This window comes from Columba livia, chromosome 1 (assembly GCF_036013475.1).
Source record: "Columba livia isolate bColLiv1 breed racing homer chromosome 1, bColLiv1.pat.W.v2, whole genome shotgun sequence".
Lineage (NCBI taxonomy): Eukaryota > Metazoa > Chordata > Aves > Columbiformes > Columbidae > Columba > Columba livia.
The window spans coordinates 64,698,724-64,725,742 of NC_088602.1; the positions used below are offsets into that span (position 1 = coordinate 64,698,724).

The window sequence follows — 27,019 nt, forward strand, 5'->3', positions numbered from 1 at the left end:
GCACTCTGATTAGGTCAGGATGCACATGTCGTCGGCGTCCTTGAGCACCAGAATGGACAACCAACACAAAAACGGACACTGAGAAGAGAAACCAGAAAGAACATGGCTGTTCTTAAAACATTGAATCATATTTACTGTTTTTTCACACTAAATCACTTTCAGTATACCTAGTCAGGCTCAGTTCTTCCCTCAGTTTCAACCTAGCATAGGGAAGAGCACACCGTTCCCTTCCTCTTTTCTCAAATCAGAATTGTTTTCTCACTGTGATTCCTCAACAGAAAATAAATACATCTCTTTTTCTACACAATCTTGCTTTCTATCACTGTACCTATTCCAGGTGTTCTAACTGCTTTCACATACATACTGGGTTCCTGGGATCAATCTTAATAGTTGGCAAGTTTACTGATGTATCATATCAACCTTCTCTTTCAAAGCAAGCCTCTACTTGCTCCACCTCTTTTTCATTTCCTAACCTTGAGGTTGTGTCCCACCTCATATGCGTATTTTTTGGCTGTGTTTGGGTTCTTCTCTGTGTCATTTCAAAGGCAAGAGACTTCCTCCTCCTTGCTTGCTCTAGTGATCTAACGATTACTTGAACGCTCAGTACTTTGTGTGGTAAGCCTGACCAGTCAGAGAAGTATCAAGTTAAAAGTAAACTTTGTGGCAGATTTGTCAGAACTGTCATCACAACAATGCATCTTTGGCTTATGCTAAGTACTTGTTTGGTAAGGTACATTCCCCAGCGCTGGGTATGCGAGTCCCTCTGGATCTCTCTTTTTTTGTCTACTACTGACTACAGGATCATCTTGTAACATATGTACTATCCCAAGTACATTGTCTAGCGGGAGTAACGGAGCATCTCTGAATACTCTCCCTTTGTGAATGGTGTTCTCAGGGCACATAAAACAGGGTATTAATCTTTAACTTCATAACAGAGTACTCCAGTCTTTTTGTCTAGTCTGACAGTAAAAGAAGTGGTGCTTCCCTTTTCCTTGCCACATTCACTTCGTTCTTGAATATTCTTTTATTTCAGTACAGCCTTCCATCCATGATCCGAGCTCCTTACTCAGTCCCAGTGGTTTAAGAGGAACTTCAAGGTAATGCTGCACAACAGACTTCCTTGGCCAACCTCATATCTGTGCTGGCACGTGGTAGCTGCTCTGCGACCAGTGAACTGACTTCTGTCTTCCACTGCAAGCAGGAACTGTTCCCAGGCCTCCTTCTTATTCCCTCGGTCTGGCGTGTTTAGAGGGGCTCTTGTTCAGAGGGGCTTCGCCTGGATGGATCTGCATCCACCACTAGCTGGCACAAAGGCACAACGTCTAGCTCAGAAATCCTTCAAATCACAAATTTCTGAAGACCAGAAGAGTATATCACAGCATGCCTGCCCTCATAATCCTTCATCTCCTACTGAACATGCTCAAAGACAGCATCCTGGGTTTTGGTCTGACCAAATGTTGTATCAGAACTGCTGCTAGTGCACCTCCAGACAAACCTTGCACGTCCTCGTCATTTCCACAAAATAACCTACTGGATTTTCATTCAAGACTTCACATAAACATGCAACCCTTTTTTGCCAAGAGGCTGACCAAGCGACATGTTTCTTCTGGAATAAAGCAAAAGTTTTCTAAATATACTCAGTCCTGGTTTTAAATTACACTCTGTCTCCATCATCCAAAGTACTAAGACAATTATGTCCCAACCTCCTCAAAGTTTCCTTATCAATGCATATTCTGCCTCTGCTTTACCCCCGTCCCCAGGGAATAGGGAAGCCTGCACTGCTGCATCCATGTATTGAGTCACGCCTTTGTCATCTGGATGAATATTTGAAGCCAAAGGATCACGCCTGCTTCAATTATGAGAACTCTAGTGAAAGACTATTTCAAAAGTACCTATTCCTTTACTTTTGGAAATGACCTACTTGTACCAAAACAAAATTTCCTACTATTCTTCACACCTGCATGTTTTTTGCTCTGTGAACAGATCCGTTTCCTCTGGAAGTGGTTCTAACATAGTGGGAATTGTCCACAGTGATGTGACCTTCATCTCATGTCCCTCTCAGACACAAAATGTTCCAGCACTGCGTAGTGTTCAGTGATCACTGATCATGCTTGGCCGAATGAAGCAGGGAAAGGATGGAAAAATATCCAAGTGGATATTGCCATACTGAACTAAATACATCAATGCTTGCTTTATTATCATTTTTCAAGCCATTTCCCCACTACATTTTTTTCATCTCTCCAGGAAACCTGAAACCTGAGTCTTTATCCAATCCTCAGCCACACTGCTGCTCTCCCATCTATCCCTCCACCTCTTTTTCTGCCCTTCCAAGAAAACCACTCTCCTTTAGGAACTCCAGTGGTATGCTGTCTTCTTTGGATGATACCCCCTTTTCCTCCTTTTTTTTTTTGGTGAACAAACATGTTCTGGCTTACAAATGCTAAATCCCTTCACCATCCCCTTAACCTCCAAGAGAATTAATGTTTTACTGGAGCTGCTTTCCCCCTTCACATGACAATTCATTTTGCCACAAAGATCTGTGGCCCTAAATGAAATCCTGCCTCACTCAAACAAATGGCACAACTTTAACTGAGGCCAGCATTTCACTTGAGGCATATTCCCTTAAAATAAAAGGCTGTACAGCATTCCATGTGTGGCCTCTGAAATATCGCTATACAAGGTACATTACACACTCAAAACCACCCCCATTTCAGCTTCTGAAATCTGGAGAGAGCTTTTGCAGATCAGAGGAACAGGCTGTGCAGGCAACTACTTTGATTTTTCTCTTCAAGATACCCTCCAAAGCCTCCACACCAAAAGCACAACAGAAACCTTGAAACTCTGAGATTACAGCTGCAATCCCACATCAATTCTGCCTTTTTTTCTACATTCCCAGTTGAGTTCAGAAGAGTTGCAGTCCAGCAAAACATTTAAACATGTTCCTAACCTTGTCTTGTCCTGAACAGATGCTCCTTCCTGAGCTGAACTACAGCAGTTTTTGCAGCCTCACACAGATCCCGATTAGCTTTTGGTCTTCACCAGAATGCTCTGTATGTGCCACATTTCTGTCACACACACACAGTTCTTGTTAACATAAAGCTATTAATGGTGATTTCCTTTGGATAGAGCAGAGGAAGAGGAACTGACTGTTAATGTTCGGTTTCGAGCAACAGTTTCTTCCCCAGGTATTTACTGAAGATATTTTATAGCAAAACAGGAACAAATATTCATACAAACCCAACCAATAATATACAGAAAGCAAATGAAAGCTAATGACCACAACCTCTGCTTCCCCAATCTAAACCAAATAATATTAGAGATACTACACTAAAGCTACAGGCAATGCAAAAATGTTTTCAATAAATATAAGGAAGAAATACTGTCAATACATATGCATCCCTAAAACCACTATCACTTCAAATAAACTGCACAAATTTTATCCTGTCAGTAGACATCTAAACATTTCTTAATGGTTTAAAAATCACATGGACTTTTTTCTGCTATTAATATGGGAGCTGTCCTTCCTGCTACAGTTCAAAACATCCAATTTGCTTCCCAATAACAGCTCTAGAAAGACTTTTAAAACCACACATTTAGAGAGCACCATCTGTACTCAGTTCTAAATAAAGAGAACAGACTAAAAAGTGGGCGTCAGCCATCCTGTTCTCACAGGACAAGGAGTTAATCCATTAGCAGTTAAGCCAGTTGATGAGTCAATTACAGAAGAGTTGCAAGCTTCCTGAAAGCCACTTCAGAAAAGTTTTAGGTTAATGTAAAAAAAGGTTAAATTATCTGTGACATTGCCCTGAGGCCTTGAACAAAGACACAAGCTTGATGAAATCTTGAACCGAACTGATTTGGTGACTATTACTGGCACTGACATCATTTCCTCCTGCCTTGGTCTCAGACTCGCAACCCCAGTTATTAACAGGGTCAGCAATAGCTGAACAATGGGAGAGTAAAGCAGAAGGGTAAGTAAGGAGAAGGAATTATTTCCAGCACAAGTCGATTTTCAGAGGAGACAGAAGACTCAAATACAAGTTGCAGCAGAGCAAGAAGTATGCAAAAACTATAAGGAAAGAGTAGCACAACAGAGGTACAAACAGGAAAGGATAAATTTGCTTCATGACAGAGCTATATTGATTCTTGTAGGAAAAGTGGAGAAATTTGTATTTGACGTAATATGGCAGGAAGCTAAGGAATGGGTCAACATACGAAGGCAGTTGCAGAAGCATTCATGTTAAAGCAGCATGGTGAGAAACGTAAGAGGAGTGAAGCACAAAATGACAACAATTACGACATTAAGCAAATTATTATAGCCTACACAAATGCTTTATCTGAGCTAAGCCTGGCCTATGGCAATATTAAACGGAAGCAATGAAATATGGTCTGTACAGGCAGATAAGGAGACAGATGACCCAAGGCCAAAAGGCAGCTTGGGAGTCAGACACAGGCTGCTATGGCTACATAACGAATTCAGCCAGCGATGCTAAAAACTCCCATGTTGTTTCTCTTTGCTTGGAAACGTAGGTCAGTATAAAGAAGATGCACAGTGTGCTATATGTGATGTACAGAGTTTGTGGAAAGCAAACTGCAACAATCTCTGACTTGAGGCCTGTCCAACTTTAACCTGCTCCTATTAGATAGACTGATAACCACAGGACAAGAAGAAAGACAAAATGAAGAAGCTGGTTTTGAAATGACTGACATTCATCCCAAAGACAGAGTGTGATACTTGGCAGGGCAAAAGTTATCAAGAAATCACCAAGAAACGAGCCAAAGAAAAAGCTTTTGAGCCTACTGGCAGGGATATGATTATCAAGTAAGCAAAAATATAAGAGAGGAAAAGACTAAACCCAGAAGCTTTAAAATTAACTTAGGACAGAGTGAAGGAAATGAGGCACCTTGGTGCAGGAGGAAGGTAGGGGGCAGCGTTCAACTTTAAGAAACAAAACAGCAAAACAGAAGCAGCATGTTCTTAACTTACCCAAGGGTTTCCTACCTAGCTGGTGAATAAGAGTTTCCTCTAAAGTGCTTGAGTACAGCCAAGCCAAACAACCAGGCTGGCCATAGACAGTAATAATTTAAATAAAAATTTGGAGATGCTGGTAAACGACATGTACATCTGTAACAACGGGGAGAGCATGAAGTACGGCATCCAAATCTCATGCTGCAACATACTTGAACCACAGGGCATAATAACCCCAAACTCTTGGGCCAAGGGAATGTATCAGATGAGAGTCTGGATCAAATCTCAACAACTTTTGGGTGACAGGGGGTGCACTCAGGAAGGGAATGAGATGGTTTAACAAGAGCTGTGGGACTAACAGAACGAAAACCCAGCCAGCTTCTGCTCATCCCTACCCAGTTCAAATATAATTATTTATATCTAACAAATAAGTCCTTGAAGACTCTTTCACATAGATTCTGACATTTCATATTTAATTAGATGTATTCTAGTGGCAAATACACCTTTCTAAATGGAAAAAAAAATAGCTCACAGTTGAAAAAAGAAAATAAGCAATTATTTGTGGACCTATAAAACAATCAAAGGTGCCTTCAAACACTACATGGAGGCTACAACCTTCTGTATTGGGCATGCCTTGGCACATCTGAGGTAGGTAGAACTTCTAACGCTTTAAAAACACAACTTGAAAGGACTCAGAACAACTTCTGATTAGATTTATGTGAATAATCAGACAATTTGAGATTTTGATTAACAATATTTATTATTAAAGGCCAGTGATCTTTCCTACACATGCAATACTTTCATTAAGGAATTCAAATTAAGCTGATTCATCAACGCTACTGAAAAATTGTGGCAGTTAAGATGCCAACTGAGTCCCAAAGTAATGCTGAGGCACTGAATTCATTTTGATAAGAGAACTGGGCTAAGGTTACACAAATTGTGTCACAGTTAACATGTAAATGCTCTCCAGCTAGAATTAAAGAAAAAATAACTTGATGCTGTCAAGATTTACATAACTAAAAAGATGTTAACACATCTCATCATGATTACAGATAATGCAGTAATCAAGCCAGGGAAGGTAAAAAAAATTACACAGCATCAGGTATTTAACAGTAAAATCAAGGCATTATGTTCTCAAAAATTAGGTTTTATTAAAAAACAAAGTACAGAAATGTTCACATCAGCATTCAGATACACTAAGTTTGTGAAAGGCAGGAAGCAGAACTGTGGAGTCTTCTTTAGTTATCAAAATAGCAACATGCATATCAGGCTTGTTAAGTTTCATTTACCTGAATTTTTTACACTAAGGCACATAGAGCTATTCATTCCAAGCAGTACAAACACCATAGGCATCAAAACCCATGTTTTTGTAATACAGTTTCCCACAAAATTGACTGAAAAATACTCCTCAATGTCTCTGACTTTGTGAGAGGAGAAATCAAGAAAGATTAATAAACCATTCACGTAAAAAACAGCTGGCACACGATTGTGACTTGCCCACTTCACATTGTTCCTCTGGTACTACAAGGCCACTTACTTCACTCTGACACTTGTTTATGTTAAAATCACTGAGGTGGGTACTGAAACATCTCACTTGTAAGGCAGTACACGTGCAGCTTTTCAGAGCTAGTGTTAATGCTTTCATTGACCAATTGCTGTTCTTTCTTATCAGTAGTGGATATACTGTTGTGGCTGTTGGTGCCCTCAGCTCCTGCTGGAGGGCTCCTTACAAGTTTTAGCAAAGGGACTGTCTCTCCTGGAGATGTGCTACAGCGTTCTGTACCTAAAGGATCATGCTGTGAACATAATCCAGAAATTGCAGGAAGGATGTTTTGGCACCATTCTGTGGAAAGACCAAAAGAAGTGGGTCCTGCAGACAAAACCTTCCATTAGCAGTGAAACCTTCTTAATAAAGTATCATCCACTGCAATATCACAGACTCATAAGACTCTCCACACTTTTTAAGCCATTGGGAAAACACTCACCTGCAATGATCCTGCCTGATGCTTTCTACTCTGAAAACATACAGACATACTGACTTACAGGTAGTGTTTGAGGAAAAAAAAAAAAAGAAAAGAAAAAAAAATTTAGGCTTTTCTGAGTGATAGCGTACTTCTGAGTAATCACAGAGCAGTACCCAGGAGGTACCTGGACAGGAAGGCACAGACTTTTAGTGGAAGACAAAATATTTCAGCCAGTTGGATGGGATAAAGCAGCAGGTGAGATTTCCTGCACAGAGCACATCAGAACAGGAAACCTGGTACCCTACCAGCAGCAAAACATTACACGTCCTGTGACCAGTTTCTGCTGGCACCAGATTCGACTTTACTTTCTACCCTGAAAGGTCAGTCATATCTTAGGTTCAGTTAAAATTTATGATATCCCATCCCAAAGAAGGCTGTGCTTCACCAAGTGGTGGTTATACTGTTGTTTGTACAGCACTGAGATCCTTGGTGATAAAATAAAAATGCAAAGTAAGAGCTCTTTAAATAAAGTTTTTAGTGTCTTGTCACTTTAGATCTTCTTAGGGGAGAACAAGAAGCAAATTAGGGCATGGTCAGGCAGGCATTCTGGTATAACCAGCTGTAATTAGCAGCCCACATCAGCTTTATAATTCCAGTTATTACACAAAGAGTTCATACTTGCACTAAGTTTCTCCTTGTATTTTGGGACCAAAAGGGATCATTGGGATCACATCATCTGGCCTCTTTCAAGACCGTGATGAAAACTCCCACCTAGTCAAGTTGTACAATGAGTTCTTGATTTCTACTGCAACTCCAGAACACCTTCTTGAAAGAAATTAAGGCTTAATGCAAAGGACTCACGATGATTAAAATACCTTTACGATGTCATACAGAAAAACATTCACTGATTAATGATCATGACTCAAAAAAAAATAAAACTAACAACCAACACACCATATCCAAGTGTTTTCCATTAGACTAGTCTTTAGCTTCCAACCACTGAGTATCACTGTGGTGAGAATGAGTAACCATACAATCAGAACTCTCCTCTGAATACTGTGCAAACTGTAGTTTCACCACTTTCAAGTTTCTCTTGCATAAATCAAACATTTGTTCACTGTGAGACACATTTGCCAGGTCTTCAATTCTTCCTGTGGCTCTTCTGTGAATGCTTTTGCCATTCAACAGCATCCTTTTTAGCTTGGTCTCCTGAAGATACAGGCTTACGAGAAAATGTTTTCTGTCTACATTTGGCCATCAGTCTCTCACTGATGTTATTTTTGGATCAGTTGGTGATTTCCACAAGATTTGAGAAAGTGGTAGAGGTCACAGGAGATACTCCAGTAGTATGAATTTTGTTAAATCCAGTGGCTGTGTATAGAAGACAAGACCACTGGATGTCCCCAGTAGGGAAAGGGCTGCACATGGAGGTTTGGTGATTCTCTGTAGCCTTTGACTCTACAGAAACAGCGAGAGCCGGCCACCACACTGTGCCATTTCTTACCAACACGATATTTAGGCCAGCAGGGCAAGAAACTGGACAAGGCGGCTGTGATTGTCAAACAACTGAGAGGGTAACACCATGTGCAGCCAGCCAGTACATCTGCAGCTGTATGGTCTAGCTGAATTCTTGCCTCTGTTTGAATCTTGTATGAAATTATTACAAAACCATCAGCTTGGAAGTAAGTCAACTGCAATATGAGTTAAAATTGATTGCACATGCTACTGCCTCCAAAAGCACAGCCTCCTTGCCAATTTCTGTGCTTGTTAGAAGAGTGTCTTGCATTTGCTTTCAAAATATTTCCCTCTTCTCTTTTTATTTGAGAGAACAAAATTATTAAAGGAGGAAGTAGCAAACTACCTTTTACAGTGGGAAGGAATAGAGTGGGACAGTAAAAATAGCTCATCTCAAAGTGCTATTGAATTAAAAATATTAAAAGACAATCCTTCCCACTCACAAGTTCTTTGTATGTTACAAATATGTAATTAGCAACACAGATTAAATACTTTACAATCAGCTCTTACTGAAAATGCCAGAAAATGGCATTCAAGGCAAAGGTTTACACCAAGGAGCGTGTGGAGGAGGGAGTACAGTGGACACTTGGTGATTTTAGCACTGTGGTCTCTGGAAAGGACTTGGTCACAGTGCATCACCAGTTGTGCTCTCAGTACAATAAAGTACCCACAAACATGAACATGATTTCTAGCTCATCTGGATGGAGTAGGGAAAGTGATACTCTCTCATTATTGTCACATACAGTGTCAGACTTCTTGCAACAACTTCCTCTCAACAAATAGTTCTGTGAACAATAAAGTTAATGAAGGGCATTTCTTATGCATTGTGTACCATGTCTTTGCTCTTATACTTGCAAAAACCCCCAACTTCAACACCTATGGCCCTGGGATCTCCTCTTTACCCTCCAGCTTCCCCTATTCCTCTCATACCTTTATGTCCCCAGTTCCCTGTTCTGCTACCTAAATATCACCTTGGCAACTGTTGCTCTTGGAGCAATCGATAAAAACTTGCAGAGGAAAGTGTGATTTGTAAATTGTGTCGCATCACATTGCCCCTTTAGAAGCTTCACCAGCATTGTTTCTCGATGGTGCATGCCACGGAAGCTGTGGGAATTCCAACAGTCATTCAGAATGAAAGAGCATATAAATTTACCTTTGTATTACGCTAAATACTATACACTCCAAAGAGCCTTTTGATACAGGTCATGTTGCAAGACAACAACTAGTTTTTCCTAGGGCCCTACCTCAACCATAATTCAACTGCTTCAGCTAACCACCATTAAAGTGAAGTAAAAACTGCAGGTGCTTAGGGTACCATGGGCATATCCAAGGTAGTAACGATTCACAGTTCTCAAAATCCACGCACCTCTCACATATACAGATAGTTCAGGAATGCTCTCTAATGCCCTCAAGCCACCCTAACACTGTGACCTCAAGCACATTCAGAAGCTAAAAGTAATTTATCAAAAGGATTTATGCTTGAATAATTTGCTTCCATTTCCAATCCCAGACTATGTTTACTCTGCGTAAAATGGCAAGTACCCTCATGTTATTTAAACAGTGGCACTTACCATTAAAACAGACTGACTTAGAAGAGTTACATTCCAGTCTTGTATTACAAGTTGTTTTATACATGTTCTAGAGTCATGTAATGACGATTCAAGCTCAAAATGGCAAGCACTTCAAAACACGTTCTGCTGCAGATGGACTAATGCCAAAGGGTCTAATCAAAGAAGTTGCTCTTGATTAGGATTACAGATATGAAGATACTTGTTTGTGATAGGAATAAACAAAGAATTTCATAAACAGAGGAGAAGCACTGAAGAAACACTGCAGACAAAATCAAAGAAGGGTCAAACTGATACTTCATTTAGTGGGAAATTTGGCAGCAGGAAGAGATGGTATATGGGCAGGTTCGATGGAGAGTGAGCAATTTAAATTTGACTTAGGCTACAAAACAGTTAAGAGAAGTTTTGGGGAGGACAGGATGGAGAAGCAAAGCAGGGAGAACTACTTAGATGGCAGAAAGTGTAACCTCAGTGCTGCCAGAGTTGGAAGGAAGGAAAAACAAACCTGTACTATGCTAAAGCTTTGGACAAAGATATGTACTCATTTCTTCTTTCTTCCCCTCCCTACTCCCCAACATCTGCAGTATTGCAGCACTACATGATAAAAATACCAGATACTATGTGATTTAATCTCTGAGCAATTTTGCCCAACCAGTTTGTTATGAAACACATACAAGTATAAAAGCACAACCAAGATGCAATCTTGCAGGAAAAGGCGCAGCTCGATGCAGAGTATGCTCTCTAGAGAAAGGAGATTGTGACACATTTTAATGGATGCATCAGTTTATCGAAAATGAAGCCTTGAAACCATTTTATACCCTCATTAGAATTCCCTACCAGCAGCAAACAGAAGTTGAAATTTTTCAAAATACTACAAGGTGACTTGACTGATGCATACATTAAACTAGTCTGCAACACCATTTTTTTTCTCCCTGATTCAGCTTGTATTTCAGGCAGGAAAATAAGCTTCTTTTGACCCTGAAACAAGTTAAAAGCTGGCTGTACACTGCATGTCTCTACAATAGAGTAGAAACTTCTCTAAAACAACACAAAATATATATTCTCTAAACCTGGAAGCCGCAAACCCAAGAGGCAGGGTGGCTCAGGGACCCGTTTGGAACAGAGGCAGAGAGCACTGAGAGCTGTAGCACAGCTGGAAGAGCACCCGCTGTCAGCCCTGGCCTTGGGCCACTTCCAGACTCAACAGAAGCAGCAAGCCTTGCACCAGGCCCATGTACCATCAAGAGCTCAAGACTGAGCGCTGCTGCCTCACACAGTAAAAAAAACAGTGTCATCAGCTCACTGACTCCATGGGGAAACTTCTCCTGGTTACTGTTGACTTTTTTGCAGAACACAACCTCTAATTCGAAAAAGACAGTATGGCACATCACACTGAAGGGAGGAACAAACCCTTCTCTACACCTCTGACAAGTAACAAGAGTCCACATGCCGCCACCACCACCACCTATTAAAGAAAACTGGAATGCTATGACAGATTAAAGAACTTGCACCAAGATAATGGGTCCCAAAGTGTTCTTCATTAAAACGGCATTCAGAAAAAAAAATACATCACAAAACAGCACAGAAAACCATTATCCAAAACTTTGCTGGCTATCCTTCCTGCACTCCTGCTTTCCACTCTTATCAGCATCAGTGTCAGGACAGAAAGCAGACAAAATATGGTCTTCAGTGGTATAGATACAATATAGCCACACATCTCCAAGTTCTCTCTTTAATCCAACTCTTTAGACAGTTTCTTTACCTTTTCCTGGGATCTGATGAAGATAGTTATCTATAGGAAAGTAAATGAGCTCCAATGTAAACAAGAAAAGCAGGAAACAAGCTACTTAGTAAAGCAAAATTCTTAGATGACTCAAGGATGATGCCTGCATGTTTTAATTTTATAAAAAACATTTAAATATATTACATGGTTCATAGATTAGCTGCGCTCCTGTAGTTTTTCAAGGTGTCTCCAAATGGAATCACAGGTGACAAGAGCAAACCTTCACCAGACAAGAGGAGATCATTATCATGTTTTCCTCTTACGCTTAGATTAGGATGTAGACTGGATCCACAAGCAGGAATGGTTGTTATCTCAGCCCTTCTGACTGGATTTGATATATGTGGCTTTGCCCTTCAGGAGCTGTGACAAGCAAAACAGAGGCTGACCCTCTAAAATTGTCAGAACAGAGCATCATTTATCTTAACCTCAGAAACATCACATTGCATAAGGGAATTTTAAAGAGTTAGATAAAGTCACACTAATTTAGGGCAATGGTGGCCAACCTGCAAGCAATGTGCTGCCCACACCACTTTCCAGCAAAGCTCACGGGTGAGGAAACTCAAATCTATAATGTGAGTGGTCAGAGAGGCAGGCCAGCTGCTGCCCACTGTGTGCACTGTGCTCGATTCACATGGCAGAGAAGGCTGGGGAACAGTCACCCAGCCCCAGCGCTCCCACCCCTGGGCAGAGAAATCCTGCTTAACCAAACTTGACAAATGACACCCTCCTCCTTACCTTCATCTTCCTCTTCAGAAGGGCTTTTAAAAGCTCTTAAATACCCACAGCTCAGTCACTGTTCTCCTAATGGCCCCTGAAGTGTTTATCTTAGGGATGTCATATCTACTTATTGTTTCCTTTCCTGCTTGCCTTTGCAAACAGCCCATTTAACTTCGTTCCACATGGTCAGAATACATCTTGTAGAGCTCTCTAGGGGGTTGCACAGCATTCAAATAATAAATTAATGCAGAGCAGCCACATCTTCCACACCAGGGCTACAAATGCTTCATTTAACAAATAAAATTTCAGAATTGCTAATGGATTTTGTAGAATCATGAACTGCTTGCTGGAAAACTGTGTTACAGCATATGAAAGACAGCAGTGGCTACTAAACCACATAAGTTTTTATTTAGCTATATAGATTTACTGGCATGGGAGAACAAAAGGAGGGGGTTGCTCTCCAAAGCAGATGTTTCCAAGCTTTTTTAAAACCTAAGAGACAAGACATAAGACAACACTTGAAGAAACAGCTGGGGACACTGAATAAATACAGACATTTAAATGCGAGTAATTACATACACATGCTGGAATTCTCAAAGGAAGATCAGGGAGCCAGGCTCCCAGCTCATGCTGACTTTCAACAGGAGTTCAGCAGCCTGTTCCTTCAGGCATGCTGGAAGTCAGATGTCATCTTGCTAAATACAGAACACTGCTGCTAAATGTTGCCTCTGGTAGCTTAACCAGAGCGAAACCTACAGATTTCTAAAAAGCTATCTGCAGGAACTCTCCTCTTTGTTAAAAAATAAAAAAATGAAATAAAAAATGAATGCAGGTATCTGCTGATCCTGGCCTGTGTTGCTTTGCAAGCTGAAAGTTGTCTGGACCAGCCCAAAGACCTTAAACCCTCTGGGAAACCACCTTTCTGTGCTAAACACTGATGTGCTGTGCAGAATCTGCTTCAACAGTGGTGGGGAAAGGTTTACAAAAGGTCTAGGGCTCCTTTCTGAGTACTTTTGTTGTAAAGCAGGAAGGATATCTGTATACAAAGTGGTGCCTCGGGAAAAAAAAATTAGAGGGAAGTATGTGCCATTGTTTTTCAGAGGTATCCATGGAATATGGGTACACACACTCCGTTCATGACTTAGTTCAAACACTTCAATCTGGCATGGCGGCAGAAGAAGCATCCTTCCCTGGTCCCTGCTGCTTATTTTTCTTCCTCTACATTAGAGAAAAAGAATAGTGCAGTTTCTAGCATGCACAGTATTAAGGCCTGATTCAGCTTAAAAAACATGAGGGGAAGAAAAAAATTAAAATACACCATTGCTCAAACAGCTGCCAGGAGGTGTGTGTCAGCACAAAGGAGTGGGTATGGACACAAGCTGCAGGAAGCATAGGAAAGTCTTGACCACTTATTTCCAGAGCCTTAGTAACTTAAAATATTCATAAAATTACAGACAGATTTCTGACAGGTAACAAATCACTTAACAAGAGATGACCTTCATTCTACAACCAGGGGAAGGTGAGGCCAGATGTTGGTAGCCACAAGAAGCAGCTGACTGTGTTGAGCATCAGGAAGGCTGTGGCTGTAAAGAACGTGGAAGGAGACAATGTGAGATCTTTTGTGAGGGAAAGACAGAGAGAGGAGAAGCCAGAACCTACTGAATAAGACTTGCTGTTTCCTAGCACTTGAGATGCACTACATGGCACAACAGTAGTTAGTACAAACACAGTTACATGAAGGTACCAGGTTGCCAAGTCCATACATCTTGTCTTTCATCTGACAAGCACTTGGGCAAAGGTCTGTGTTCAGCAGGCTGTAGGCCTGCTCTCTCTGTAGAAAGTGAACATATGACATACCAAGAGCCTGCATCTCAAGTCACGTAACAGGGATGCAAGAGACTTACAGAGACTCTGCTGACAACCCAGTGCCCAAGCCAGTCCCCAGGACCATCAGGGTTTGCAGCAGTTCCAGAGAGGAAGCCCACAAGTAGCAATGGTTCCCAGGAGGAACAGAAAAACAGAGTTGTGGTTCTCACAGAGGATGACAGCAGGAGCTGCAAGGAGACACCAGAAGTCCGAGTGTGGTGCCTGCATCTGTAGTGTCAGTGTAACTTTTAAACCCACTAATGCTTCCACTTATAATCTCTTTTGCAGAGATTCAGTCTGGGAGATTGTGCCGTAACAGCTGGCAGAGACTACGGCCTCTGAAGGGCTCTGATGAAGCACAACAGCTTAGTGGTTTAGGGCTAAATGAAAGTACTGAATGCTACCTAAGGAGAACCTATTAGGTAACAGTTTTTAAAACCGCTTTTTTGTTGCTTCTGCAGAGGCCGAGAAAGCTAACGTGCCTTTTGCATTTCAAAATAATTCATTACTTAGTGTTCAAGAGCTTAGCACTCAATTTTAATTTGCCCTCCCATTCATATGAATTTTCCTATCCACCCATCCAGTTAAGTCTTCACGGTGTGCTCCATGGGACTGCAGGCTGGCCCAGCAAGGCCGCAGCTGCTTTTGAGGCTTTCTGGAATGCAGAATGGGCAAAGGCTCAGAGGGCACACAGATGAACGAACACCTATGGGTAAGCTGGTAAGAAAACTGATCTTTCTTTATTTTCTGGATAAGTAAAAAAGTTTCCTAATTAGCCCTAGGCTTCATTCAGCCTGAAACTGTCTTTGGAAAAGAAAAAAAAAAAGGCACTATTCTGGGGCTTAAAAAAGCATGCACCTCCAAGGTATTTGTAAACAGTTGCCCACTGGAAGCAGCTTGAGTTCTCCTTGCAGATCTGAATTGTTTAACCAGTTAGATCCATGAAGCCATTTGCAGGGTAGTGTTCATAACTCTCGCTGCAACAAGTTCATGAGCCATCCACAAGAAAATCACTTATCTTCACAAAACTTAGTCGGAAGCTGCACTCCCCTAATACACCCAGTCTCTGCTTTTCACTCATTAATGACCTATAACAACAGTTCTGCCTCCCCTACCTCTGTTGTTCTTCCCACTAGCAAATTCCAGCTACACAGAAATTTAGTTGAGCATTGCTTCATTACTGCACTCTCTTCTTACATGCCTAAGCATTACAGCCAAACTAGTTATGAACAAACCTGAAAAGGATTTCAGATCATGCGGAAAAAGGTTAACAGCTGCAGTTTGCTGTGTAACTTCCTAAAGCAAACAGTGCAGCATGAAGAAAATGCTGGACTACATTCTGAACTGCTTCCCCCCCGCCCAATATAATCATTCCCCTTTCTTTTTCTTCATCATTCCCTTTTCTTTCTTATTCATAAGACATGCTGCCATGAAAACCTGCACCAATAGAAGTACTTACTCTAGAAATAACAGTTATTTTCGAGTTTTCTTATATAAGCTGCTAAGCATTACTCTCCCTTACCACTCAAATAACAAATACCTGTGAAAACTAGCCAGAGCCCAACAGAGTATCCAGATCAGCAAAAGAAGATGACAAGGGAAAGGTGCCTTCAGCAGACAAAAGCTTGCTTGGGCTCTGATTTTTAAGTTTTGCTTCTAAGAGCCAAGGGATGGGCTTAAATCAAGATAAACTCTGAACTTCATGATTCAGTGGGTAAAACCTCAGGATTCTTCTACACATTTCACCTAGTACATGGCATTTATCAAACAAAGCCTTGCAAATCACGGTTACAGAATGTTTCGCAAGCCAATTTAAGTATTTTCTCTGCGTTGTAGAAAGTGAATGAAATAGTCTTCAAATCAAGGTCATACAGATGAAAAAAGAATACAGATTTAACACCTATCTGGTCAAACGAACAGAAAGGTAAAAAAAAGGTGCTGCATGCTGCCATATCGTTAAGTTGTCATTGCCTTATTGCTTTTCATGAAGCAAGAAGCTGCATGTGCTACATGTTAAGAAGGACCTTTTCAGACACCTATTTCTAGTATTTCAGGAATTTTCCTGAAAAATCCATTGGTACTATAATGTTACCAGGACATATTTAACTGAAGACAAGACCTTTATTAGAAAGCTGGCTGTGGCACGGCATACTCTCTCAGAACAAAACAAAGAAAGGTAAACGCTTCCGAAGGTCCTTCAGTATACCACCTAACTATTCAAAACAGACCATGGTGAAGATGGAAAGGTGTTCTTGTTAACCTACATTTGCAGAGTCCCAGACATCACAGGGTCTTGACCCACAATTAGGGTTAGAAGGATACAGGCAGAGGCCTTTGTGGCCATATCACACCACTAAGGAGAAGCATCACACACTTCCAGAAAGACCAAATTAAAAAAAAAAGAAAATGAGGTACTCAAGACAACTGTGCTCCTTTTCCCTCTCTAAGCACAGTCTCCTCCAGGCCTACTCTGAGGACAGTCCAAGCTTACTGGTGAGCCCACTGCCCTGTATGTCCCACACACATTTACTCTCTCCCACAGCAGAGATACAGTGGGGTAGAAAGCCAAGAAACTGCCTTTTCCCACTTTCCATTTCCCCCTCTCATGCCAGCCTAGGACTTGGAAGATGCAGGTTTAAACCCCAGTTTCTCAGAATGCATGTGATTGTCATCATTTGGTCATACTCAAATTTCACAATGGAAAGTGATATGATAGGAGTCCTCAGGTAGTAGTAGTAGAAGGCTGGGCTTTCCAGGTGGTGCACAGCTATATTGACACAGAAAATTTTGTTCTGAACCAGGTACAGCAAGCTCAGAGCCCACACAGTAACTTTCATCAGACTGTCCCTGTTATTCACCGTGCCTCATGACAGCAGACTGCAAAGAGAAAGATTTCAAACATAGCTACCTGCAGCACGCTGGTAGAGCCTGGATGGCCAGAGGATACATGCACAAACATGCAAGATCATTCACCCAGCACATCCTTGTGTCAACAGTGTGCCTAGAAGGATGGAGGTCAATTACATGGCTCATGGCATTTGTTAAGAGACCTTGGATGTAAAGACTGCCACGGCAGCTTGTTAACAAAGCCTCAGCAAAGACAGTAATGAAATTATGTCAAATACTAGTCTGAAAAGAGGCTTGGTAAGAACCTTCCTAACAGAGCATTTTTTTCTATTGACACAATCACCAAATAGCTAAGAAATGTATGATGCCAACACTCTGATTTCATCAGCTCTTCTGCCAGACAAAGAACACAAAGTGGACTCCTAAAAGAAGCCACCCAGCTGTGCCGGTGCTCCTGAAGCGGCCACCTGAAAGGCTTTGGTGTGGTCAGAGAGCAACAGCCTTCCAAACTCCTCCCCAGAGGAAGGCAAAATCTTGCCACCCATCAGAGTCCTGTAGCTTCTAGGTTTCTATTTGTCTGAGTGAGATTGGAAAGCTGATTCTGAGGCTGCTTTAATAACTGATGGCAGATTTTTGTTTGCTAAGTCAGCTCTGTAACACCCTCACCAGGCAAGTTATTCTACAAACTTGCTTAGATGGTATGGTCCTTAATGCAAATCAGAAGGACACTCATATTATCCTTTGATGCCTTTTTAGTATTTATGCCATGACTAAATTGGATGAGTGATTTATTATTAACGTATAAGAATATTAGGAAGAAAATTATATAGATTATTTGGAGAGGAGAAGATAAAATGAAAAAAAACCCTCACATCCTTGAAATTCATAAGGATATCACTGATTAAGAGCATTCAATATCCAATCAATGTTTTGATTCTTTCAATTATTTTTAAATGAAGCATTGCACACTATCTGTAATTAGTGTGTTTCTCATAACTCCACAGTCACATTTCAAATCCTACCGTGTTGCAAGCTTATGGCAGACGACACCAGTGTCTGTTATGACTTCACTCAGTCTCAGCTCGAGATGGACCTTCCCCTGAAACACACCAAAAACACCATATGAAAAATTAGTTTTATGCATAGCCAAGCACACCATTCCAACTTAAAGCAAGTCACTTAATGCAAGTAATTCCAGGAGGAGCTTCAGTAATAGCTGTATAGCTAAGGTATTTCATCTGCTAGAGAATTCAGATTAGTAGCCATTTCACTAAATTTCAGTGCATAATTCTCACCATTATCTTATCTCTGTATGTTTTACTAAATGAGGGATATGGAGTGTCTGTGAGCTGACATATTGTTGGAGCCTTATCTATATTTAGTACTTCAAATATTAAGCAAAGATCTGCAACACAATCATTGAAAAGATACCATAGCAGTGTTATAAATGAACACCTACATATTTTAAACATTAGAAAAATAAAAATTATTAAACAATATAAGTTGTGAGACACGTATCAGTAAAACTACACTGGACAACTAAAAAAAAGTTCAACCATATTGCTAGCATTCATCGCATCTACTATTACAATCTTCCACTCCTTACCATCACATTAACTTTATTATGACTTGGGCCAAAATGTTATGCTCAAATATGCTAAGAAAATAAAGTCAGTCACAAATACATACTGCATTCCCCATATTAACTCTACTGCACTTCTAAACATGAGGATCCACTCCCACTGGCAAAAACTGAGTACCATTCTTACTGTGTATATATGGTAAATGCAAAATACATGTTGTTAGTGATTTATTCTGACATGCCAGCACTACTTGATCATCTTGTGCGAATTATCATGGCCAAAATTGAGGCATTAATCTTAATAACCACCTCCCCTCCACCCTTTTTACCAAAGGGCCCTAAATTGCACCCTGCTAGTTAGTCAGAGTCCTAACATGGGTTTCATCTTTGACTCAGATTTACCTCAACTCATATAGAAGTCTGTTTCCAATCCTTTCATAAGGTCTTCCAGATTTGGCCTTTCCTCTTTTTGCACATGACCAGAACTCTTGCCAGAGACTTCCCTGTCTCCTCTGCCTAGTTACAGCAACCTCCTGCTCTGTGAGGATGTCTATCCTGTGTAACAGAGTAGGGTGAAGACCACACCCCGGCCTCAAGTTGCACCTACGCTGCTAAAATCTACTCCCTCTGCAGCAGATTTGTCTGGACGAAAGCTGGTGACAACAGTCCAAAGCAGCGCAGGGAGTGCAGTAACTATTAAGTACCACAGACACGGAGAAGTTCAGTTCAAGCTCATTCCCTAGTCATCTTACATTTAGCAGTCTAAACAAAGACTGAAGTCGGTGCATGAATGCTCGTCCTGAAGAAGCCTATGAGAGATTCTGTTTCTTACTACGAGAGTCATTCTCTCCCCTTCCTTGTACAACACTTTCTTGGTACCACGCTCCACACTTCCCTGCATTTCATGCCTCCACTCCTCAAACTTCTATCACCTACTTGTACATTCTGACTCAGTAGTGGTTTGTCCTGTCCAAGGGCTGTAATATAGGCCTTTCAAGTACACGTGGCAGATGATAATGGTGTTTGTCCAGAAAACAAGAAAAAAAGACCTCTCCAAGCTGTGTAAAAGCCCACGTCATGGAGGCAAGGCAGCAGCTCCCTGACGTTTTTAACAGGGAAAGACCAAAATGTATGGGGGAGTTTACAAAGATGGTTCCTGCCAGGTGTCTTTTGCATAATGTCAAACAAAATAATAAAATCAAACAATGGAAGACCCAAACATGTTGCATCTGGCTATCAGACCCCTGATTCTTCAGGTCTATTTTAGCAAGACATGAATCCTCCTTCAACCTGTCAGTATGTGCAAATGTCAACACTTGTAATTTTCTTTTAAGCTGAAGCGTGTCCCCATGAGTAAGAGAATTTATCTGCACAAATGCGTAAAGCCGCTTCTAGACCCATCTCTTTAAGACTCAGTACCACTGAGTGCCCATTGCACCCATGTGTAACAGTGCTAAGCACACAACCAGCTGAGAACTCCAGTTGAGAAGTATGGTTTTCTGGCTTTAGTTTTACCACATTGTCCCCTACTCTTCACTGTTCTGTCTTCCACTGGTCACTTTTTATCACAGGAGCTGAACCACAAGTCTCTGGATATCAAGTTTGTTATGAACCTGTAAAAACACTGCTGCCACCTTCACGGATATCCTGCATGTTACCTTTACCAGAGAAACTGACAGTAATACAAGTTTTCAGAAATCAAAGAGACAGGAATAGAGATTTAGGAAGTCTAGAGAAAATAGTCCTTTGTAAGAAAATACCAAGAAGGTATAATAATGTTTTTATTGAAATATTTCTGGTCATCTTAAAGGTGAGACTGACCTCTCTCAGGAAGAAAGAATGCTCCAGTATGCTTACGTGAGCCTGAATGCAAACTCACTCGCAGTGCCAATTTGCTCAATCTCACAGAGACTGTGATGGAAGCTCCCTGGTTTAGAAATTAAGCTGTGAAAACCTTTTAAAGTCAGCGGTATTTCACTCATTTCCCAGCTACATTAAGTACAAAAATGTAGCGCTGCCTCCTTTGGGCCAAGAGCCATTTCTTCTTGTAGCTCTCATTTTTCTCTTGTTCAGATTTAAAAATGGTCAGCCGCTCAAAAAGTGACTCAAAGCTTCAGACAGCAAAACAGAGGTCACGGGATCACTGGGATCGGCAGCCCTATGACCGTTCCCAGAACCCTCCTTCCTTCCAGTTAAAAACTCTAATACATGAATGCTTTCAAATAAGGCTACAGTAACATACTTGCAGGCTTAATTCACAGGAAGTAACTCCTACATAAACAGAATGCTTTTTCCCAAATCACTTATACCATTAGACAAAACACCAGCATTCACCTGAATAAATTTACTCCTGAGCAATGCCATTAGTTGGTTTACAAAATACCAGAGAACACATTTTACAAAGGGAAGACAAAAAGCTACACAGTGAAACGGAATCATAAAATAAACAGTTTATGTAACCAACAGAAGGTAAACTGATCACCTCTACTGGATTAAGCGTACCACAGAAACAGGAAGTTGCCAGTATCTTTATTTACTGAGAATTTGTAACGAAGAAATTCTTATTATCAAAAGAACTACTGCGATAACAACAAGAGCCTCCAATTGTACCAAGTGTGCACAGTTATTGACAACATTTACAGCAGGAAAGATAATGCGGCAGGATAAAAAGTATGTTGTCCCTGTATTACAGCTGACACTGTCTCTTGGTCCTGCTCAGACAGAATCCTCGTTGCAGAGACAGGGATCGAGTCCAGGATCAGCCCCGGACCTGTGTCCTAGCCATAAAGTTTTCTTCCTTCAGTGCAGAGAAAAAAACTCAGAAGAAGCTGGAAGCTTGACAATTTTGAAGCAGAAAACATTAATTACTAAAAACAAAATGAAAAAAACCACACAAAACACTTCAGGATGTTCCTAGAAGCAGCTATGCTCATTAGCATACCCTTCACATTTGGAAGGGGAGGACCTTTTCAAGGAACAAGCTGAAGGTGTGCCAACTCCACTGCTGAACGCTTCCTTTTTTCACAAACTCCAGCTGATATGGATGAGTGGGTTCATAGGTCGTATGTCCTTCCTAATCACATCTAACACCACATAATGGGGCCAGACGGTTGCCATTGTTCAGTTCTTGGTTAAAGAAGCCATCAGTAGATTGAATTTCTTGTAGGGAAGGAGACAGTATTCAAAAGGAAACCAGTAATAAAAAAAAAACTTTTAAAAGGTCTTACTGAGGAAAAGAAACTATACTACGCTTGTTAAATATCACTTTTACTAAAAAATAATGGAATCAAGTTCCAGTCTTGTTAATATTCTCGTAATGCTAACAGGTATCAGGAAGAACTACACACATAGTTATCTGAAAAACAAACTGAAATGGATCTTAAGCTTGCAAAGAAAAGAATCAAGGTCCTGTTTTTATAGGCACACGAAAAGCCAGCATCCAACCACCTCATTTCTCCTTGAGGAATGCAGCTGTGAGTGACTGCCGGCTCAAACACCAGCAGACAGTTGTAAAGCAAGTAAAAGTATACAAATGCTGCCTACCTCTATCATGTTCTCAGCAGTTGCAAATTTGCAGTGTGATTTAAACACAGCATGTTGAAGGAGAAGAGAAAACACATGACCACAGATTACCCTAAATTTATTCCTATGACAAAGTTCCGCCACCCTGGCGTGAGGCTCTTCCAGCATCTTGAGCAAGCGGTGGGCCTTACTTAACAGCGGTGTTTGCAAAGCCATCTCCCAGTGCAGTTACGTGCACGTGTTTTGGCCTGGAACCTGACACACACCATGTGATGCAGCGACTGCGTGTCCGTTCAGATGCAACATCTGATCCAACTCCAAACACAAGCAGTCTGGTTTTTCAGGGAAAAAGAGTTACCAAAAAAAACAGCAAGAAACACTAGGAACTTCTGTGTTCTAAGGCTATAGTAAATGCCCAAAAGACTGACAGTCTAAGTTCAAAAGGCAGGAGCCATATCTACCCAAGTAACTTATATCATATCTTTAAGGAAGTATCAACCAGATCACCATTATTTTGTTACTGCGAAACAGTTTTTAGAAATCTTTCACTTTTAAAAAACAAAGAAAAATAAGTCTTCATGTTAATTTTTAAAAAAAACTGTCCAAAATATACTATCTGCTTGCTTGAATATTAAATATCAAGTCAATTTTCTTCATATACAGGGTTCATGCAACACTATAATTCCCTCTTCTACAAAAGAACAATAGATGATATCACAGAAGACTCCTAGAAAAGTTATTTATCTACTATTAAACCTGCTGGACAAGAGGTTTGTGGTCAACCACCATTCTACTTCTCACTAGCCTACTCAGTTTGGCCAGTGGACTTTCCCCTCCAAAGTGGGAGTGTGTCTGCATGGAAGTTTTCCAAACATTTATTCCACATGGGGAACCTTATCCCAGCACAGTTCCCCCACCTCATCAGGTCTGCAGCTCACCTCAACTCTGCTCATTGCTCAGGAGCTTGGTAAGAGGGATCAGGACCAGCTTTTGGCTCTTTACTCCTCCTCCGGCTGGTACAGAGTGACTGTAGGAAGCCTCACCTCAGCTCTTGGAGATGGAGGAGGAAGGAGATGTAACAGGGACAAGTTGTAGAAGACTAAGCTAAGCAGGTGTCATGAACCACAGCCCATGACTAATGCCAGCTCCTTATTGTTTGGCATCTCATATTTAGGACTGTGATACCCCTGATATGTTTTTTATTTTCCCTTGCTGCAAGTTGTCTGGAGAAAGGAGCCCTGGAAGAACTCAGTGCTGTGCACAGACCATTCCAAAGTATGGGATAACCTATGCTGTTGCTTTCTCTGACTTTCCAAACTTCACTTCAGGATATAGCAAATTTCTACTTTGAAACCCTCTTGGGCAACTTCGAGATGTCACTTTTCTTGCTTAAAAGCAAACAAAAAAGCCTGACCCAAACTCTAAGGGCTCACTGCCCATGAGGGAGTGGGAGAGATAAGACCAAGGGTGCAGCTACCACTTCAGGTAAATCTCACCCTGCAGTATTATCAGCAGCCATGCACAAGCTCACAGACTAACAGCAGGGTCGATAGCAGGAGGAAGAGTTGGTCTGCTGTCTGCATTTGCCACTGTAAGAGCCGCTCCTTCCTTTAGCAGAGGGCAGCAGGCGGCTGGGAAAGGTCTAAGAATCAGGCTCCAGACCGCAGGCTGCCTGCTGGACAACAGTGCAGTACATGAGAATCTGGAACAACATCCACTCTATCACTGAGGAGAGTGCAACAGCTTTAATGACACTGCATGGATTCAGAAATGCCAGGCAAAGCAGAACTGATTGTCTCCTTGGCCTCCATATGTGCAAGTGTGTTGGAGTGGCTCGGTAACTGACAAACATCTTCAAACAGCACAATGTCAGCCTTCCTGTTTGTCTAAAGGAAGAATGCCTCCATACAGTCAAAAGCCCTATAATTTGTCATGTTTTCCTCTCAAATACTTTGATGCAATACAATATGTAGTCAGTGTAAATAAAAGCCTGGCTTTCATGTGTTCTACAGATACAGAATCCAGGTATGTTATTTTGAAATATAAATTTGTTATTCAGAAGTAGGTGGTCCTTACCACATGCCCTGTTATCAACTGGGCTTTTTAAAAGTAACAGACCAAACCGGATAGACTGTCTTATCCCTTTGCACTGATAAGCCTGAATACACTGCTCTTATATTCACACAGGGGGGAAGTCTTGCCACAAAGCCGGATCTGGTCAATAACTGGTCTTTTTGTTTATTACAAACATTATTTACCATTGTTGACACATTATTCAGTTCTCTGAAATAACTTTGCTGGTAGGCTTATAGCTTTGAGAATCTTTCCACCCTATCAAAGCAGAGATTTCATCTCTTTTCAAAACAACTCCAAGAGAGAAACCTGAAAGCCGCTGTTCATAGAACAGAGGGTAACACCCATATATTTCCTGTATGTGGTGGAAAGCTGATACCAAACCTGGAAGCAGGTGATTCTTTTTACAATTTGCATACACCCGTGCTTACAGTAGGTGATACTAAATGCATCAGTGACTTATCTTCATGCTAGAAGCATCTAAATGCCTACACAAAGATAGTTAATGTCAGTGTTGGACAATGGGTATGTAATGCTCTTAACTGTTTAACTGAGTAGATAATTCTGTCAGTCACTGGACTGAAACAGCTCTATACATCTGCTCCTCAAGACAATTTGCTCAACATAGTTTTTCTTAAGAATATAGATTGGAAGATAAGTAACAATTAGCATCAGAACCATTCCAGTTCAACACAATTTGCTCTACATATATAAAAGGCATTGATTTATACAGAACAGTAAGCAGGCAGATATGGGAGAGAGGTGGCAACTTCACAGTATTATGAAGGTAGGATGAAAGAAAATAACACATTTCCAGCTTCCTCTGCAGATCTGTCACACAGGACTGAATGGAGAAGAGCTAATTCAAAAGCTTGCGGTGAAATCTTGGCTCTGCTGAAGCCGTGGCAAAACTCCCACTCTGGCAAGGCCACGATTTCATTCACGAAGCCCGACGCTTGGGATACACATTCTGCATTCAATAGGAAGGTGCTGGCAAAGGGGAAGTGCTTTCCTAAGAAGCACAGCGTGGCCTGGATACATTTTTCTAGCTGATATACAGGCAGCATTTCAGAGCCAGTAGTGACTTCCAGCACAACAGAAGGATTTTAGGTGTACTCTCCAAACATATCTGTAAGTCATGTTTCCCACTAGTGATGCATAATCCACCACCTGACACTCATATCAGTCCATACTCACGAATGGGCATGTTTAATCAACAATAGTCAAAGGCTTGTGTGGGTGAAATGCTAATGTGGTGGAGGAGGAGGAAGGGCTCTAGTTGTCTGAAGAAAGTACATCTAAATATCACTAAATCTTTTGCACAAAGTTGTAGGTACAAAAGGTTAAAATGGGACACAATTTGTTTCCTCAGTGACGGTTATCTGTCCTTTATACACTTTTTTTTTCTTCTTAACCTGATAGCCAAATAGATATGTTTCAGACACTTCAAAGTTCTTAGGAGGAGGAAAGGGAAATGAGCAATTTTCAAGTTTTTATGGCAGATTTTTTCGCCCTCAATGACGAGTTTTACATAAGACCTTGAGCACGACTCGCTTTGGAAAAGCACTCTGTCATTTAATACTGAGAACTCAGCTATAAGAGAACGTGACCATTTCACATTTGTCAGTGCTGTGGAGGAAGTAACTCAAAGCACTCTTGAAAAGAGGAACTTTTAAAGCAAGAGCCTGCACAGGAAAACACATCAGAATGATCTAACTCACTGCATTTCTCCCCTGCTTTGACATATACAGAATACATGGTTTGGAGTATGCTGGTGTGTTTTGATATTAATCAGAATGTCTCTGGCTCTTTAATTGCTCCACTGATTACATGCACACAAAGGGTATTTGGGTTGCAAAGTTCAATCTTCACAACACAGACTTGAACAATGCAGGGCTGAAGTTACCGTGAAAAAAATGAAGAGGAAAACTACTCAAAAACAGGAAAGGCTTTCTAAAGATTGCATGTGCACTGAGACTTAAATTCCACTGAGAACACATGGACCATTGAGAGCATCTGTCATCTACAGCCCCAGGCAAATATCTGAATCAGTTACTGTTGGGTAAACTTCTGCATGTGAAGAAAAGGCAAACATTAATGATCAAGAGAGACGTGCACACAATAGCACGGCAGTTTTTGCTTCCAGTCCTCAAAAAGCACGAGAAGGAGAATATAGGAGATCTTGAAAGACAAATGACTAGTAGAAGAGAGACATGTAAGTGTGCAACATCATGTTTTTACTGACTTCAAACAGCTTAAAAAGTTGTGCCTTCTGTTGCTGGTCCCTCCCCTCCAGCTGAGGCTGCCTCATTGTTCATTGTCTATTTCAATGCGAAAGTTAAACCATTTTCAGGAATGCTCAATTCCCCACTTTACTTCCAACCAAAATATTTCAGTGCTTGTCCTGTTAGACACTGGGTGTTTAGCTCTGGGCATGGTACTGTCCCACTGAGGAGCAGGCAGGCTCCATCAGAAGATGGGAACTTAAAATTCTTTCAGCTAAATCTGCATAAACCCACCTGGTTACAGCTTCATACTTTCGGAACAAGTTTTCCAGGCTGGAAAGTTAAGCCATGAATTATGCACTTAACAGCTGCTGTCAAGTTTCATTCT

At 41.1% G+C, this 27,019-nt stretch overlaps 1 protein-coding gene across 3 annotated transcripts in view; it reads right to left on the minus strand.

Annotated features, from left to right (window-relative positions):
• RASA3 (RAS p21 protein activator 3) overlaps positions 1-27,019 on the minus strand; it is a 176,858-nt gene that overhangs the window by 40,799 nt on the left and 109,040 nt on the right. For all 3 annotated transcript variants that reach the window (XM_065059559.1, XM_065059568.1, XM_065059552.1), the window contains exon 5: positions 18,252-18,328. In XM_065059559.1, the coding sequence (XP_064915631.1) occupies positions 18,252-18,328 (77 nt within the window). The remainder of the gene's footprint in view (positions 1-18,251; positions 18,329-27,019) is intronic.